This window comes from Caretta caretta, chromosome 24 (assembly GCF_965140235.1).
Source record: "Caretta caretta isolate rCarCar2 chromosome 24, rCarCar1.hap1, whole genome shotgun sequence".
NCBI lineage: Eukaryota > Metazoa > Chordata > Testudines > Cheloniidae > Caretta > Caretta caretta.
Window position 1 is genome coordinate 1,797,691 of NC_134229.1, and position 17,906 is coordinate 1,815,596.

At 67.1% G+C, this 17,906-nt stretch overlaps 1 protein-coding gene across 1 annotated transcript in view; it reads right to left on the reverse strand.

Annotated features, from left to right (window-relative positions):
• Positions 1-3,570: 3,570 nt before the first annotated feature.
• The window catches only part of NPR1 (natriuretic peptide receptor 1), a 32,754-nt gene continuing 18,418 nt past the window's right edge, over positions 3,571-17,906 (reverse strand). The window contains exons 11-22 of the mRNA XM_048827953.2: positions 16,129-16,233; positions 14,659-14,730; positions 13,268-13,427; positions 12,425-12,580; positions 11,672-11,840; positions 9,222-9,368; positions 8,816-8,939; positions 8,144-8,212; positions 7,267-7,441; positions 5,135-5,233; positions 4,714-4,805; positions 3,571-4,344 (exon numbers count right to left, since the gene is read on the reverse strand). Coding sequence (XP_048683910.1) covers positions 4,282-4,344; positions 4,714-4,805; positions 5,135-5,233; positions 7,267-7,441; positions 8,144-8,212; positions 8,816-8,939; positions 9,222-9,368; positions 11,672-11,840; positions 12,425-12,580; positions 13,268-13,427; positions 14,659-14,730; positions 16,129-16,233 — 1,431 coding nt within the window. The 3' untranslated portion in view covers positions 3,571-4,281. The remainder of the gene's footprint in view (positions 4,345-4,713; positions 4,806-5,134; positions 5,234-7,266; positions 7,442-8,143; positions 8,213-8,815; positions 8,940-9,221; positions 9,369-11,671; positions 11,841-12,424; positions 12,581-13,267; positions 13,428-14,658; positions 14,731-16,128; positions 16,234-17,906) is intronic.

The window sequence follows — 17,906 nt, forward strand, 5'->3', positions numbered from 1 at the left end:
CTCTGCAGTGACCCCCTATCCCCCCATCCATACAGGGCTCTGCACTGACAACCCCCCCGGGCTCTGCAGTGACCCCCTATCCCCCCATCCATACAGGGCTCTGCACTGACAACCCCCCCGGGCTCTGCAGTGACCCCCTATCCCCCCATCCATACAGGGCTCTGCACTGACCGCACCCCGCCCACACACCGCTCTGCATTGATGACCCCTGCCCATATAGGGTTCTGCATTTCCCTCCTCCCCAGCACTCTGCACTCCACACAGGGCTCTGCAGTGACCCCCTATCCCCCCATCCATACAGGGCTCTGCACTGACAACCCCCCGGGCTCTGCAGTGACCCCCCCATCCATACAGGGCTCTGCACTGACCGCACCCCGCCCACACACCGCTCTGCATTGACGACCCCTGCCCATATAGGGTTCTGCATTTCCCTCCTCCCCAGCACTCTGCACTCCACACAGGGCTGTGCATTGACCCCCCTCCCTGGCAGCTCTCAGCCATGGCTCTTCACCACATGCCACAGTTCTGTGGCCCCGTGGGGCATGGGGCTGCCCCCGGCAGGGCTACTGGCACCGCACAGTGGCTGCAGGGATAAACTCACTGCTCTCACCTGGCTCCCTCCCAGGGTAGCCAGCAGAGCCTGTTTTGCACATAGCCCGTTCCCCTCCCCTCCCCTCCGTCCCAGCGCTGATCAGATACAGGAGTGCAGGGAAGTGGGAGCCAGAAGGGGAAGTGAACAACTCAGTGCGGGAGGAAGCCAGGCACAACAGAGAGCACCACAGCCGGGGCGATAACCCGATCGCCGGCCGCTGCGTCCCTGCCTGGCCATGCCTGCTTTCCCTTGGGTGGGCACAGGGGGACTTCGAGGGGGCTTAGGGACAGCAAAGGCATGAGGGAGATCTGACCATGAGGGCCTAAACTATAGCTGTTTGGGGGTGGGGGGAGAGATGGGGTCCAAGGGCGCAGCGCCTCGCCTCCAGGACAGTTCGGAACAGGCCCATAGGGGCTGAAAGTCAGGCCTGTCTGGCAGCCGCTTGGTGGCCCTGTGTGGGTCTCAGCCCCGTTCCTGGGGGGCAAAGTGCCCATGTCACCTGAACCACCATCACTGTTGATGCTAACTGGCCCCTTTGCCAGCCGCCTCCACAGAGAGGCCAGAGCCTGCCTGGGCCGCGGAGACCAAGCCCCGTCCCCTGGGAAGCTGGGGCCATGCATGAGGGGAGCCTGCCGTGCCCAGCCTGGGCAGCTCAGCAGAAGCTGCCAGTCTGGGGCAGGCTGAGCCTGGCCAAGGGCCGTGCCCGTCTTCCTGGGCCCAGAAGACTCGATGCTGCAGTAGGCCTAGGGCCACATCCCAGGAGGCCCCAGTGCCCAGCAGACGTCATATCCCAGGAGGGCCCAGTCACAGCATGATCCCAGGCAGCGTCCCCCTGGCAGCCGGCGGGTTGCCGGCCCCAGCCATGCTCCATCAGGGCAATTCATTGCCTCCCCCTCCCCACACAGGACCCCGGCCTGGCTGTGATGCAAACTGCAGTGGGAGCAAAAGTCTGGCTCTGGGATCGTGCCCCCAGTCACTCCCCCATGGCAGCTGTAAGGATCACAGCCCCCAGCCCATCCCTCCAGCACGGAGCCAGCCTCCCCCAGCGTGGTCCCAGGCTTCCTGCCATTGTCACAGGGTCAGCGGGTGGCTCTTCTCTGCCTGGGGTCAGGGGCCCATGGCTGGCAAAGCTACTTCCTTCCCGGCTCACCCTAGAGCCCTGGGCCCCCCGAGTGCCTGCTGTGGGCCCACAGGCTCTGGGCCAGGCCGGTGCTGGGCACGATTGGGTCCCTTCAGCTCAGCCGCGGCTCAGCAGGACCCGCTCCCTAGGGCAGGCGAGCCCTGAGATCCCAGGGGCCAGGCTCTTCGCCTTGGCTGAGCTCCCCTCACTCTCTGACCTGCCCAGGCTCCCAGGAATGCACACCCCCCCCCCCCCGCCTGCTGTCTGTCTGTCTGTCTGCCTCAAGATCCCATTCTCCCCTCACCCTCTGGCGACAGAATAGCCCCACAGCTCCCTGGCAGTTCCCCCTGCCCCACCCCAGGCGTGGTCAGGCTCCCCATCCCAGCCTGCCTGAGGACAGCAGAAGGGCAACCCCTGGATGGGGCTGGGCCAGGGGACCCGAGCCCTGCCCTTCGGCAGGTACAGCATGTTACAGACCCAGCCTGCTGGGTGCCGCTGGGGAGGCCGTGTCCAGCCCCACTGGTGCCCAGCGCTGCCCCTACGAGGCCAGGGTTCGTCCCCACCTCGGTGCTCGCTCTCTGGGCTGCTCTGGCCGTTCCAGGCCCAAGGCTGTCCCCCACGATGTCCTCCATGCAGCCTGTCCCTGCTTAACTGCCGGGGCCCCACCTGGGATGGGGGAGCGGCTGCCTCTGAGCTGGGGTGAGGGCTCCCGGGAATTGCTGCCCAGTGCCTGAGGCTGTGGCCTGCAGGGGAGCGGGGTGGGCTGCCACAGCTCCCCATCGCGCTGCAGCCCACATGGCTGGGGCCCAGAGGCTGATGGATAAGCCTTCCCAGGCCTCAGAGGAAGGCGTCATTAGTCCACTTTACAGGTGGCTATACCGAAGCACAGAAGTCAGTCAGCAGAAAAGCTAAGGCCAGAACCCAGGAGTCCTGACTCCCTCCCCCCACTCCAGCCCTCTCTCACCCAGCACCAGGGCAGAACACAGGAGTCCCACCCCCACCTCGCCTGCTCTAACGCACTCCTCCCATCCCAAAGCTGGGCATGGAACCCAGGAGTCCTGGTGCCAAACGTGCTGCCCTCGCCACTCGTCCAGGTTTCCTGCCACGACCCCAGGGACCAGTCGGGGGAGCTAAGAGACTCTAACGGGATTTCCGTGTGCCTACTGGGGGCAGGTTACAGGAGCAGGTAGATGGTGGGAGCGGGGGGGGGGTACAGGGCAGAGTCCTGGGGACCCGTAGTGCACAAATGCTCTTGAATGGGAACACTGAGCTCCAGGCCCCCAGCCAGCCGGGCGCTCACCCAGGCGGGGCGGGGGAAGAGGGGGGTGCTTTGCTGCTGGCCTGGCTGCTGACTTTGACAAACGAGCCCAGGGAACGGCCCGTTCAGGCCTGTGCGTTCCTGGCAGGGCCGGAGGTGCCTGCTCAGTCCCGCTGCCTCCCTCGCATTCCTGGCAGGGGCCAGGGCTTCCCGGCTCTGAGCGGGGGCTGCCTGCCCCTCCTGGGGCAAGACTGGGCTGAGCCCCTCCTCCCCGCAGTGTCCCACATGCCCAGCCAGCCTCCCAGATTGGCTCTGCAGAGGGGTGCCCCGACAGTCCTGGGGGGTCAGGATCAGGGGTGCTGACACATCAGGGTAGGAGGTGTAGCGGGGAGGGCCCCGGCTGGGCAGGAGTGGGGGTGTTGCCAAAGCTGGTGGAGGCGGGTGTCCCACTGCCCCCTCCCCCGTTCATCCCATTCCCTGTGAGGCAGGACACCCCGATCCCAGGCCCCAGAGCTAGCCTCTCTCCCCCCAGGAGCCTCCCCACTCCAGAGGGTTAGCCCTGCCTCCCCCCAGGGCCCGCAGGAGCCATCACGCTGAGTGTGAGATACACAGGCTTTATTACAAAGAGTAGAGCTCTGGTGACAACGCCCTGACAGGGACACCCAACCCCGGGTGTGTGGGGGGGGTGATGCCCAGCTGTGTGAGCTCCCCTCACTCTTCGTGAAAGGGCAGGTGCTGGGCAGCACCGGCTCCTTCCCTGGCCCACAGCTCCTCCCCACCCGCGGCTCCGGGGATGAGCGTGGCGGGGCCTGGGGGAGAGGCCCGCCAGGGTGCAAGGCTCTGGGCTCACAGGGGTGGGATCCTCTCCCGAGATGTGGCTCCGGCTCAGGGGCCTCACCGCAGGGGTGGAGAGAGAGCGGGGCAGGGGCAGCACCAGGGCTCAGGGCTGGGAATGGGGATGGGCCGGTGATCCTACTCCAGGGCTTTTCACGAGCCAGGGGCACTGGGAGGCGGGCGTGGGCATCATCCCCCCAGGGTTCAGTCCAACCATTCTCTGCTTCCCCCTCACCCGACTCAGGCTGTCGGGCGGCAGAGACTGCTGGCGGGGGGGTGATTGTTTGAAGTGTCTTTGGAGGCCCCCTAGGAGGGCTGGGTCCACACCCAGCCCCCGTGTCTTGCTGGGCTCAGCGGGGCCCCCCCTGCAGGGCCCCGTTCAGCCCCAGGCTGGGGCGTCTGTGGGAGAGGCCGGTGCCAGGAGGAGAAGCAGGACGGGCCGGCACGCGGGTGGATGCTGGTCCCTCGGCGGGCAGGTCAGCCCCGCGTGCTGCTCATGCGCTCACCCAGCAGCCAGTACGTCCGCATCTTGCCCTTGCCCTGTGGGAGGAGAGGAAGCTCAGGGGGTATCCTGGGGGGATCCCCCCATGCCTGCCCCAGGCAGGGCCCTGGGCAGCCTGGCCCGGGAGGAAGGTGCGGGCCAGGGGCAGAGTCTGCTCCGGCAGGTGTGAGGAGATGTGGCTGGTGCTAGGGCTGGGGCAGCCCCCCCCCTTGCTTGGCCTGACCCAGGTGGGGCTCGAGGGAGGGGAGCGAGGGTGGGGGCACGTGTCCCTGGGAGGGGGTAGATGGCAGTGCCCAAGAACGGGACTCCATGGGGCGGGTAGTAGTGCCTGGGGGAAGACAGTGGCAGGGGGACCAGTGGGGGGCGATGAGGCTGGTGGGGGCAGAGGGAGGCCATGCTTCCGTCACCTTCATCTCCACGTCCCCGCGCAGCTCCAGCTCAAAACAGCCGACCTCCTCCAAGACGCATTTGGTGGCCGACGACAGGTGGATCTTCAGGGCTGGAACCACAGGCATGGGGCTGTGGGTGGTGCAGGGACACGGCCGCCCTGCCCCTCTGCCGTCCCCGTCTCCCCCCAGGCAGAGACACAGCCCCCTCCAGCTCCCCGCAGCCACCTGCCCGGCCTCAGCTCAGCTCCTAGGGAGGACGACTGGCCCAGTCCAGCCAGCTCCAGCCACCCCCTCCACTCTGGTGGCCCCCCTGCTCGCCAGCACCCCTCCCCACTCCCAACCCAGTCCTCCCCTCTGCCCCCCATTTGCTGGCACCACCCTCCCCACGCAGTGTCCCCTTCTGCCCCCCACAGCTCAGCCCTGTGCCTGGCCCCTTTACCTTCCCCATTGGACTCCATCCGTGAGGCCGTGTTCACCGTGTCCCCAAAGAGGCAATAACGGGGCATCTTCAGACCGACCACCCCCGCGCAGACTGGGCCTGGGACAGGAGGGACAGAGAGTGTTGGGCACCCCCCTGCAGGCTGCACCCAGGGCTGCTTCGTCCCCCACCAGGGCTCACCCCTCCCCTGCCCGGATCGCATACATTCAAATCAACCAGCCCTTGCACTGCTAGTGCTGGGCTTGTACAAAGGGCCTCGCACGCTAGCGGCTCCCTGGGTGAGGCAGGGAAGGTCCCCAGCCAGCCGCTGGTGGCGCTGACTGGAGCTCAGGAGTCCTGGTCCTCAGTCCCCCGCAACCTCTAACCCCTAGACCCCACTCCCTTACCAAAGCTGGGAACGGAACCCAGGAGTCCTGGCTCCCAGCCCCCCTGCTCTAGCCACTAGACCCTGTGAGATTGCACTCCATATGCTTTATGGAAATATGCTTATGAATATGACAGAACTGGAATATGCTTTACGCTAAATACCCCTTGTATGGTGCCATTAGAAAGCTTGTGATCTACTAAGTGTGTTCATCCTATTTGTTTGTGTGTATTACTTCTGCGTCTGGAATTAGGAGAATGAGACATGAAGTTGTATCACTGATGTAAACATATTAATTGGAGGCCATTAAGGGAGCTCCACAAACAATCAGTCGTAAATGGCCTTAGTACACAGGAAGGCTTTCAAGTAACATGTGGGTCAGCTCATGGGGAATGGAGACTAGGGGTCTTACCGTGACATGTGACCATGGCACCTGACAATGAAATCCATCTTAAATCTGGCACTTTTCTATTTAGGAGGGGTGGGGACCCAGAGACACAAAAGATTCCTGCCTTGTGCCAAAGCTATAAAAGGGGGTGGAGCAGAACAAAGGGGCTGCCAGTCATGAGAAAACCCCTGCTTACCCCCTGAGATGTCTGCTGGAACTAACAAGGACTGTACCAGGGGAAAGGATTGGGCCCAGACTAGGAAGGAGTCCGATGAAGTGAGCTGTAGCTCACGAAAGCTCATGCTCAAATAAATTGGTTAGTCTCCGAGGTGCCACAAGTCCTCCTTTTCTTTTTGCGAGTACAGACTAACACGGCCGCTGCTCTGAAACTAGTCTGTGATAGAAGCTTATTGGAGCATCTCTGAGGGTGAGATTTTATCTGAATTCAGTTTTCTACTTTATTAGGCTTAGATTGCGTGTTTTTGCTTTATTTTGCTAGGTGACTTACTTTGTTCTGTCTAGTATCAGAGGGGTAGCCGTGTTTGCCGCTTTTACAGATCCAGACTAAGAGCCCTGTGGCACCTTATAGACTAACAGACGTAAAACTTATGCTCCAATACGTCAGTTAATCTATAAGGTGCCACAAGGCTCTTTGCTGCTTTGTTCTGTCTGTTATTACTTGAAACCACTTAAATCCTACTTTTTATACTTAATACAATCACTTTTGTTTATTAATAAACCCAGAGTAAGTGGTTAATACCTGGGGGAGCAAACAGCTGTGCATCTCTCTCTATCAGTGTTATAGAGGGTGGACAATTTATGAATTTACCCTGTATAAGCTTTATACAGAGTAAAACAGATTAATTTGGGGTTCAGGCTCCCAGAAAGGCTGAACACTGGGCACTGGGAAAGTCCCTGTTAACTGAGAAGCCCCTGGGCTGAGTGAATCTCAGTTTCAGTGAACTGCAGAGAGGCGTGGCCAACCTCTGGGGCTGTGCTGGAGCTGACGGGAGTGGAGAGCACCTGTTCTGGCAGGAGGGTTGTTCTCGGTGGCACGCCAGCTCATCAAGTGACAGTCTTGAGGGGAGTCTCTGTGACCGAACCCGTCACAGACCCCACTCCCTTCCCAGAGCGGGGATAGAACCCAGGAGTCCTGGCTCCAAGTCCCATGCAAATGGCCCAGTCTATTTAGGGTCAGAGCGTGCCAGGCTCTTGCAGAGCTGCATGGCAAGGGGAGGGGCAGAAGGGGGCACCTGCTGCCCTCCATGCTCCCCAGTGTGTGCGTGAGGGGGGGATACCCTAGGGGCTCCCTGCAGCCCATTGCCTGGGGCCATGCTGCCCTTGCTCAAGGCCCGCCCCGCCGGCTCCACCCCGGCTCACCGCTGTGGATCCCGATGCGCAGCTTGAGTTGCTGGTCCGGCCGGTGGCGGATCTTGAAGGTGCGCACGGCGTCGAGCAGGGCCAGGGACATGCGGGCCACCTCGCGGGCGTGCAGCTTGCCGTTGCGCACCGGCAGTCCCGACACCACCATGTAGGCGTCGCCGATGGTCTCCACCTGCGGGGGGGGGGAAGAGAGCACAGCCCTGGGGCAAGCCAGCTGCACACGCTGCCCCCGCCTCCCCGGATGCCTCTCACTCAGGGCTGTGTTGTGAGGCTTGAGCCCAGGGGGAAATGGGGGGGTGCACACGTGTGCATGCCTGTGCCCAGGAAACCTCAGCAGACCAGGAGCCTCCAGCGTTGTACTCGGCTGACGCATCCTCTTGCCTCTGGCCATGAGCTGCCCCCAGCCGACAGGGTCTGGAGGAAACTCCCCCTTACCCCAGCACTGCCCCTTCCTCCCAGCGACACGAGACTGGGCTGGGCCGGCCTGGCAGCTCCTCTGCTCCCTGGCATTGGCCCTCGGAGGGCCTGGCAGCGAGTGTGCTTCCGGGGGCAGTTCCAGCTCCTCGGACAGAGCAGCAGGGGCACGACTGGGGGGCGTGGAGCTGCCTCCGGAGTGAGGGTTTCAAGGGCCAGGAGGGCAGATCCAGCCAGCAGGGGGCGGCCTCAGACCCAGGGCAGAGCTGGGGGCACGTCACGGCAATGGCGATGGCACCTCCACCAGGGCGGCAGCATGAGGGGGGCTGTCCCGGGGCAGGGGAGCAGCTATTTGTTCGTGCCAGAACCGTCAGTCTCAGTGGAGGCGGGTGTCGGCCAGACCCCCCTCCCCCAGCAATCCCCACCCCACCGCGACAGGCCCCCCGCAGCCCCCCCTCACCTTGTAGACATCGAAGTTGTCGATGATGGCGTCGAAGCAGGTGTACAGGTCGTTCAGCAAGGTCACAACCTGCAATGCACGCAGCGGGGTGGGGGGGGGGGAGGTGAGAGGCTTTGGCCTGGCCTGATCCCCCCCCACCCCCAGGGCAGTGAGCGCTTCCGCCCCTTCCGCACCAGCCCCAGAGACGTGGCAGATAGGCGGGGGTGGGGGGTGGCGCTGAGCCCTCCCCTGGGACGCAGGCTCCCGCCCATGGAATCCGGGCTGCTGACGGATGAAGCAGGGATGCAGGCAGGGCACCCTGGAGACTGAGCCTGGCACCTCTGCCCAAGCAGAGGGCTGTGCCCGCCGGTGGGGGCGGGAGCCAGGGCTCCAAGCACCGCCAGCCCTGCCTGCGCCTAGAGCCCCGTGCTTGGCCCCTCAGCCTCCACGCAGCTCTCCCGCCAGGGCAGGCTTTGAACCTGGGACGGGGGGCCCTGGCCAGATCCAAGCTCCATCCGTTCTCTCCTGCTGCCTTCCTCCTCCCCAGCACTGTCACCGCAGGTAGGATTCCCCCTCCCAAGCCGCTGGGGGCTAACCAGCGGCTGTGCCCAGGCGGCTGGGGCAGAGACCCCGGGGGAGCACCACATCCCTCCCCCAGCGACCTACGGGGACTCGCCCTGCCCCGCCGGTTACCTGCATGGGGGTGCTCTCTGCCGACAGGGCTGTGAACCCCACGATGTCGCTGAAGTAGATGGTGACGACGTCGAAGGCCTCAGCCTGCACCGTCTCCCCGCGCTTCAGCTGCTCGGCCACGGAGCTGGGGGACAGGGAGAGCGGGGTGAGGGACGGGGGCAGAAGGGGCCTGGATGCCCAGGTGTTTGGGGGGCTCCCTGGCAAACAGTGGGGTTCCCCCCCGCAGCTGGGGGAGGAGGAGCAGGCCCCCATAGCGCTGGGGGGGCTGAGGGTGAAGACTGGGTGCCAATGGGGCAGTCTAGGATCTGGTCTCGGGCGAGGCCTGGCACGTGCCTGGTGCCCTCGGGAGGACGGGGGGTTAAGGAGCCTGCCTGGGGCAGGCGGGCGGGTCCAGCCCGTCACTCACTGGGGCAGGATCTGGTAGAGCAGGGCCTCGGCCTTGCGCTTCTCCTCCAGGTAGGCCTGCGTCCGCTCCTCCACCAGCCCCTCCAGGTTGTTGGCGTACTGCTCCATGCGCGACAGCAGGTTGTCCAGGATGTTGCTGCTGTTCTCCCTGCGACGCACGGGGCCATGAGGGTGCTGGGCCGCGGGAACGACCCTTTCTCCCACCCTCGCAGCCCCTCTCCTCCAGAGCTTGCCGGGGTGGGGCACCCCACGCCAGCCATGCAGCCAGCACAGCCCCCCACTTGCTCCCTCTCCCACCCGAGGACAGGGACTCGATGGAATAACCGGGGTGGAAGCAGCCGGGGTTACTGCAACACACCCCACGGAGTAGGGGGCAGGCTCCGGGGGCAGGGCCAGACCTGCAGCCCTGGGCGGGGGGGCCGGGCAGCGGGATGGCAGCCGAGTCCCCCCCGTCCCTCTGTGGGCTGGGCGACTCGAGCGGGGCCTGTGCCTGGAGGAGGTGTTGGGGGCAGTGGGGAGGGTCTGACTGAGAAGTCTGTGGCTTGCGGCAGGGCTGATGTGGCCGGTGAGAGGGGGCTGGGAGTGACGGGGGGGTGATGTGGCTGGTTTGAGGGGGCTGGGAGTGAAGGGGGGGCGCTGATGTGGCCGGTGAGAGGGGGCTGGGAGTGACGGGGGGGTGATGTGGCCGGTGAGAGGGGGCTGGGAGTGACGGGGGGGCGCTGAGATGGCCGGTTCGAGGGGGCTGGGAGTGACGGGGGGGTGATGTGGCCGGTGAGAGGGGGCTGGGAGTGACGGGGGGGCGCTGAGATGGCCGGTTCGAGGGGGCTGGGAGTGACGGGGGGGGCGCTGAGATGGCCGGTGAGAGGGGGCTGGGAGTGACGGGGGGGCGCTGAGATGGCCGGTGAGAGGGGGCTGGGAGTGACGGGGGGGCGCTGAGATGGCCGGTGAGAGGGGGCTGGGAGTGACGGGGGGGGTGATGTGGCCGGTGAGAGGGGGCTGGGAGTGACGGGGGGGCGCTGAGATGGCCGGTGAGAGGGGGCTGGGAGTGACGGGGGGGCGCTGAGATGGTCGGTTCGAGGGGGCTGGGAGTGACGGGGGGGTGATGTGGCCGGTGAGAGGGGGCTGGGAGTGACGGGGGGGTGATGTGGCCGGTGAGAGGGGGCTGGGAGTGACGGGGGTGGCGCTGAGATGGCCGGTGAGAGGGGGCTGGGAGTGACGGGGGGGCGCTGAGATGGCCGGTGAGAGGGGGCTGGGAGTGACGGGGGGGCGCTGAGATGGCCGGTGAGAGGGGGCTGGGAGTGACGGGGGGGGTGATGTGGCCGGTGAGAGGGGGCTGGGAGTGACGGGGGGGCGCTGAGATGGCCGGTGAGAGGGGGCTGGGAGTGACGGGGGGGCGCTGAGATGGTCGGTTCGAGGGGGCTGGGAGTGACGGGGGGGTGATGTGGCCGGTGAGAGGGGGCTGGGAGTGACGGGGGGGTGATGTGGCCGGTGAGAGGGGGCTGGGAGTGACGGGGCGGCGCTGAGATGGCCGGTTCGAGGGGGCTGGGAGTGACGGGGGGGCGCTGAGATGGCCGGTGAGAGGGGGCTGGGAGTGACGGGGGGGTGATGTGGCCGGTGAGAGGGGGCTGGGAGTGACGGGGGGGCGCTGAGATGGCCGGTGAGAGGGGGCTGGGAGTGACGGGGGGGCGCTGAGATGGTCGGTTCGAGGGGGCTGGGAGTGACGGGGGGGTGATGTGGCCGGTGAGAGGGGGCTGGGAGTGACGGGGGGGCGCTGAGATGGCCGGTTCGAGGGGGCTGGGAGTGACGGGGGGGTGATGTGGCCGGTGAGAGGGGGTTGGGAGTGACGGGGGGGTGATGTGGCCGGTTCGAGGGGGCTGGGAGTGACGGGGGGGCGCTGAGATGGCCGGTTCGAGGGGGCTGGGAGTGACGGGGGGGCGCTGAGATGGCCGGTTCGAGGGGGCTGGGAGTGACGGGGGGGTGAGGTGGCCGGTGAGAGGGGGCTGGGAGTGACGCGGGGGGCGATGTGGCCGGTGAGAGGGGGCTGGGAGTGACGCGGGGGGCGCTGAGGTGGCCGGTTCGAGGGGGCTGGGAGTGACGGGGGGGCGCTGAGATGGCCGGTTCGAGGGGGCTGGGAGTGACGGGGGGGCGCTGAGATGGCCGGTTCGAGGGGGCTGGGAGTGACGGGGGGGCGCTGAGATGGCCGGTTCGAGGGGGCTGGGAGTGACGGGGGGGTGAGGTGGCCGGTGAGAGGGGGCTGGGAGTGACGCGGGGGGCGATGTGGCCGGTGAGAGGGGGCTGGGAGTGACGCGGGGGGCGCTGAGGTGGCCGGTTCGAGGGGGCTGGGAGTGACGGGGGGGCGCTGAGATGGCCGGTTCGAGGGGGCTGGGAGTGACGGGGGGGCGCTGAGATGGCCGGTTCGAGGGGGCTGGGAGTGACGGGGGGGGCGCTCACCTGTTGAACTTGCGGAGCAGGATTTTGATCTGGTGGAAGTCCGGCCGCTCCAGCACGTCCTCGGCCCAGCAGTGCTGCATGAGCACCCCCAGCTCCTCGATGTGGCAGGCCACGTTCACGGAGGGCCGGAAGTAGGGGCGCTCGCCGCCCTTCACCCGCTCAATGATCTCTGTGGGCCGGGGGTGGGGGGTGTGAGCCAGGGGCCCCATGGCACAGGCCCCATATGCCCCCCCAGAGGCCACGGCCCAGGCTCACGTGTTCCCGCATCAGCCTCCCATCAATGCCCCACCTGGCTCTAGGGCTGAACACACAGGATGGGACTCAGGACTCCTGGGTTCCCTGCTTGGCTCTGCCGCTTTCCCCTCCTGACTGCCTTCCAGCTGGCTGGCAGGCTGGGGCTCTTGGCTGACCCCCCTGCTCCGCTTCATCCCTGCTTCCTGGCACCTGTCCAGGGAACGGACCCCCTCCTCTGCCCCACATATGGGCTCTCCTGGGGGGGCCAAGCCCGGCTTCCCTCAGCCCAGGATTCCAGCCAGCACCTGCCCCGCGGGCACTCCGCTCCCCGGCCTCCCCCAGCACACTGCCCCTAGCCGGGCAAGCCGGGGAGAGGGGAAACGCCCCATTTACACAGCCAGACGAGTGAGCCCCCCAAAGGGCACTCCCTCTGCTCTGGGGCACCAGCCCTCCCCAACAAGTTCTCTCACTTTTGGGGTCTGTCCCCCCCAGGCAGGGCTCCCCTCCCCCAACTCTCACCTTTGGGGCTCAGGTCCAGCCCCTCCACGTAGAAGACCCCGTTGCGCAGGGCTATCTCCTGCAGGATGATCCCAAAGCTGTACACATCGCCTTTCTGGGTGCCCTGGGCCGGGGGCACCTCCATGCGCAGCAGCTCGGGCGCCGTCCACAGCTTCTCTGGGGGGCGAGGAGACAGGGTCAGGCAGGGCGGGGGGTGGAGACAGGAGAGGGGCACGGCCAGGCCGGCAGGAGGGAAGACACCCGGCTTGGCCTGGCTGCCCTGCTGCACTGTGGGGCCTTCCAGCCAGGCTGGGGCTTGGAGGGCCTGGATCTGCAGGGCTTCCCCCCAGCCCGGGGCGGGGGGAGGGAAGAGAACCACTGACCTGGCCTGGAGCCGAGCCCTGGTCCTGTCTCAGAGGAAGGGCCTGGGGCAAGCTCCCCGGGACTAGCTGCCCCCTGCGACTGTGGGCCCGGCGGGGGTCGGCCGCGGCTGTGCCTGGCAAGGGTCAGAGGGCGTGGGGGGACTGTGGCCAGTAAGGGTCGGGGGGCATGGCTGGGACCAGCATGGGGCGGTGGGGGGAGCCGGGCCCGGTGGGATTTGGGGGGCCGTGGCCAGGGAGGGGGGCAGTGGCTGGGACGAACGGGGGGGGGAAATGGGGTGGCCAGTGAGGGTTGGGGGGGCATGGCTGGGCCCAGCAGGGAGGGATGGGGGGGACCGTGGCTGGGCCCAGCAGGGGGGAAATGGGGCAGCCAGTGGCCAGATCCAGTGGGGTCCAGGCCGGGTGAGCAGGCTAGAGCTGGGGCTGTATCCACCCCGAGGGACCCCCCTGTTTCCAGGGGCCCCCAGGGCACTGTGGCCCTCACTGGCGAAGAGCGCGTGGGAGTCGTCGGAGTCGGGGGCCACGCGGAAGCTCTCCAGCCCATAGTCCGTGATCTTGAGCACGAAGCGGCTGTCCACCACGCAGTTGGAGGACTTGAGGTTGCCGTGGGAGACAATCACCCCATTGTGCAGGAACAGCATCCCCTGGGGCGGCAGAGAAGGGGGGGGATGCCGGAGCCTCAGCCTGGGACCTTCTGCAGCGAGGTCCAGATCCCCTGCCAGGCCTTGCCCGGGGGACAGCACGGGGGCTGCAGAGCTGATGCATGGGTCAGAGGCCCCATGGGGAAGGCAAGGGACTGGGTATGGGCATTGGGCACTGCAGAGAGCTGGAGAGGGCAGGCTGGGGGCTGCAGGGGCAGACAGGGAGCTGGGCGCGGAGGACTGGGGGGGCTGCAGAGGCAGGCAGGGGGCTGGGCACTGTGGGGGCCGGGTGCTGCGGGGGCAGGCAGGGGGCCGGGTGCTGCGGGGGCAGGCAGGGGGCTGGGCGCTGTGGGGGCCGGGTGCTGCGGGGGCAGGCATGGGGCCGGGCGCTGTGGGGGCCGGGTGCTGCGGGGGCAGGCATGGGGCCGGGTGCTGCGGGGGCCGGGTGCTGTGGGGGCAGGCAGGGGGCTGGGCGCTGTGGGGGCCGGGTGCTGCGGGGGCAGGCAGGGGGCCGGGCGCAGTGGGGCAGGCAGGGGGCCGGGCGCTGTGGGGGCCGGGCGCTGTGGGGCAGGCAGGGGGCCGGGCGCAGTGGGGCAGGCAGGGGGCTGGGCGCTGCGGGGGCCGGGCGCTGTGGGGCAGGCAGGGGGCCGGGCGCAGTGGGGCGGGCAGGGGGCCGGGCGCTGTGGGGCAGGCAGGGGGCCGGGCGCAGTGGGGCAGGCAGGGGGCTGGGCGCTGCGGGGGCCGGGTGCTGTGGGGCAGGCAGGGGGCTGGGCGCAGTGGGGCAGGCAGGGGGCCGGGCGCTGTGGGGCAGGCAGGGGGCCGGGCGCAGTGGGGCGGGCAGGGGGCCGGGCGCTGTGGGGCAGGCAGGGGGCCGGGTGCAGTGGGGCGGGCAGGGGGCTGGGCGCTGCGGGGGCCGGGTGCTGTGGGGCAGGCAGGGGGCTGGGCGCAGTGGGGCAGGCAGGGGGCCGGGCGCTGTGGGGCAGGCAGGGGGCCGGGCGCAGTGGGGCGGGCAGGGGGCCGGGCGCTGTGGGGCAGGCAGGGGGCCGGGTGCAGTGGGGCGGGCAGGGGGCCGGGCGCTGTGGGGCAGGCAGGGGGCTGGGCGCAGTGGGGCAGGCAGGGGGCCGGGCGCTGTGGGGCGGGCAGGGGGCCGGGCGCTGTGGGGCAGGCAGGGGGCCGGGCGCTGTGGGGCAGGCAGGGGGCCGGGCGTGGGCTCAGACAGGAGAGGGGCCGTTACCTTGACGATGTCAGTGGTGAGTGAGTACCGGAACATCCAGTCCAGCGTGATGCTCTCGTTCTCCAGGATGTCCTGCACGGCACAGGGGCGGGGGGGGGCTGAGCTACTCTCCCTCCTCCCAGCTGAGGGGTCCGAGCCCTCTTCCCGAGCAACTAGGGCTCTGGATCCTTCCGGAACCGCCCCCCAGGGCCGACAGCCCTGGCTCCCCACCAGCCCTTGGCAGTGGCACCGGTGAGACCTGCTGGTAATGGGGGGGCAGGGGGGCCACCGGACCTGGCTTGGCCGGTCTATCCTGGGGCCACCCCCTGGCCTGGGCGTGGAACTGAACCAGGGCCACGTGCAGCCGGGACCGGAGTGGGGGGCCGGTCTATCCTGGGGCCACCCCCTGGCCTGGGCGTGGAACGGAACCAGGGCCACGTGCAGCCGGGACCGGAGCGGGGGGCTGCGCTGGTGCAAAGTGCCCGTGGCACGCACGGGGCTCGGCCAGCCGCTGAGGTTCCACGGCAGGCCGGGTGGAGGGGCCGGGGGGACTGGACGGCTCCCTGTGTTCAACAGCGAGAGCTGGAGAATAAGGGAGCATGTCCCCATGGCGCCTGGCTGGCCGACAGGGACCCCCACAGCAAGCGGGGTACCCGGCAGGGACCCCCAGCATGGGGGGGCTTCTCTCTCGGTCATTAGAGGAACTGCTTCTGCGGTGGAGCATGCAGCCAGGAATCCAGGCCTGTCACGAGAGGAAACGGGGGAGGGGAGCGCCCTCCCCCCATAAATCATCCTGCTTGGAAAGAGCCCCCGCACTCCTCACCAGCACTCGCTGGGCCCTGGGGATGGGGGAAGCCCAGCCGTGCCCCCTCCTTTCAATTCAGACACTGCCCCCCGCCGTCGCTGCTGCAAAGCGTGACCCTCCCAATGCGGGGACCGCCGCGCTTGGGCCCCCTGCCGTGGGCACTGATGGGGCACGGACAGGCCTGCCCACGGCTCTGCACGTTTGCTGCGACGCCGGGCACCAAGTACACCCTGGGGGCCGGGGTCGTAGCCCTTCTCCTCCCCCCGTCGCCAAGGAGATCGGTGCCTGGCGACCCCACCCGGGAACAGCAGCATGCAGGGCGCTGGGCATCGGGCCTGGGGGCTCCTTCGGGCCCCTCCCCTGCTGCCCCAACACCTTCCGGGCTCTGCTCAGCACCAGGCAAACCTTCACCAGCTGCCACACGGAACTGCCCCCCCACCTCAGCGGGGAAGAGAACCCAGGAGTCCTGGCTCTCAGGCCCCCTGCTCCAACCCACTGGACCCCACTCCCCTCCCAGAGCCAGGAGAGAAGCCAGGAGTCCTGGATCCCAGCTCCCCCCCAGCTCTAATGCACCAGATCCTACTCCCCTCCCAGAGCCAGGAGAGAAGCCAGGAGTCCCAGCTCCCAGTCCCATCCACTACACCCCACTGCATCTCCTCTGCCCCATAGCTCCTGTGCGGCGATACCTGGAGGCTCCCACGGGGGCAGTACTCCGTCAGGATGCAGATGTTTGGGGGGTCCGTGCAGGCTCCGATGAAGCGGGTCAGGTGTTCATTCTGGACATCCCTCATCTGCAGGGGGATGGAGAAGGCAGGGTTATGGGAAGGCCGCTTGGAGTCCATAGGGCCTTTCGTCCCAGAGTGCTTTGCAGGCCACTCAGAGGCATTGCTTCACCCAGCCCTGGGATGCAGCCACTCTGAAAGGCGTGTGTGGGGCAGGGGGAGTATGGCAGCTATTTATACAAGGGACCCCTCACTTGGCTCTGAGATGCAGCCACCTCTGGGGTGGGGCTCAGCAGCTGTTTAACAGCCACACAGCCGTGAAGGCGGAAGCTGCGGCGGAAGCCTCTGCTCAGCCTAATGAAGGATTCAGAAGGCCAGTCAGGTGGGCAGGAAATTGCTTGGCCAGCATACAAGTGCGTGATATTTACGAGCCGAGCGGGGGGCTGTGGGGGTGGGTTCCAAGGTCGCTCCATGATCAGCAGCCCCAACTTCTTGTGCTGAAATCCAGTCCCAAAAGCAGAGGAATGACCCAATGCAACGTCCCCCCCCTGCCCCATCTCCAGCTGCAGCCAGATGTCCGGAGATGCAGTGCAGCACCCTGCAAGCTGGGCCGTGCACAGGACACAGGGATTGTGGAACACGTGGCCAGTTTCCTCTTGGCCTGTCACCTCCCCACCCCTCCCTCTGGCTCAACCCCTGCATGCTCTTTCCCCACAGAGGGTCCCCGGCCAGCCCATACATTTAAAAAGACCCGATGTGCTAAAACCTTCCTCCATGTGCGGGGCAGAGGGAACATCCCGGCTCGGCGAGAAGCTGCAGGAATTCACCCCAAACGCCACACTCGGATGGACACCCCATGGATTGGGGTGGCTCTAACCTGGGAGCTCTCCCCGCCCCACAGCCATGGGGTGTCCATCCGAGTGTGGCGTGTGGGGTGAATTCCTGCAGCTTCTCGCCGAGCCGGGATGTTCACAGTCATGGTCAGCGTCTCCCTTGGAGCCGGGACCGAAAGGGAACAGGGCCCATAAGCTGCAGTCATGGCTCTCGGGCCGCACAGGGGTCATGAGCTCCTGCAAAGGGGCTGAGACGTGGCCTCCCTCAGCTCAGCAGGGAAAGCAGCAGAGATCCCAGTTCTGAGGCCAGGGGGAAGCATTGTGATCACGTTGCCTGCCCCAGGCCAAAGCGCTGCCCCACCTCAGTTACAAATCCATCTCCCATGCGCCCCCTTTCCGAGGCGGGTGGCCAGATGGGTCACACAGCTGCCGAGTCTGGATAGGACCCATCGTCAGAGCGCCCTCAGGCCCTGGCCAGGGGTTATGGAATCTCCATCCCCATCCAGAGCCCGGAGTGGGACGGACAGCGCCTGGCCCGGTGCAGGAGCCTGCTCTGGGGGAGACCAGCCCGCACAGAAGGCCGAGGGCTTGTTTAGCCCAGCTCCTAGCCTGGCCTGCTGGGTCGTCGCCGAGCAGGCCAGAGCCCTGAGGGGCCAGGCCTTGCCCTGCACTTGGGCAGCGCTCGTCCAGCCAGCCCAGTCCCATCCAGCTGCAGACTCTGCCGGCCCTGCCCTGGCCCCAGACCCCCAGCTGCGGTGCCAAGGCTGGGTGGCGTGGGGGAGGGGCACCTCGCTACTCACAGGCGCTGAGCACCCAGGGCTCCAGCTGATTTCGACAGGAGCGCCTGGTGCCTGGGCCCAGGGACCAGCTTTCATAACGCCCAGCAGCTCCCATGGGTCTGAGTGGGGG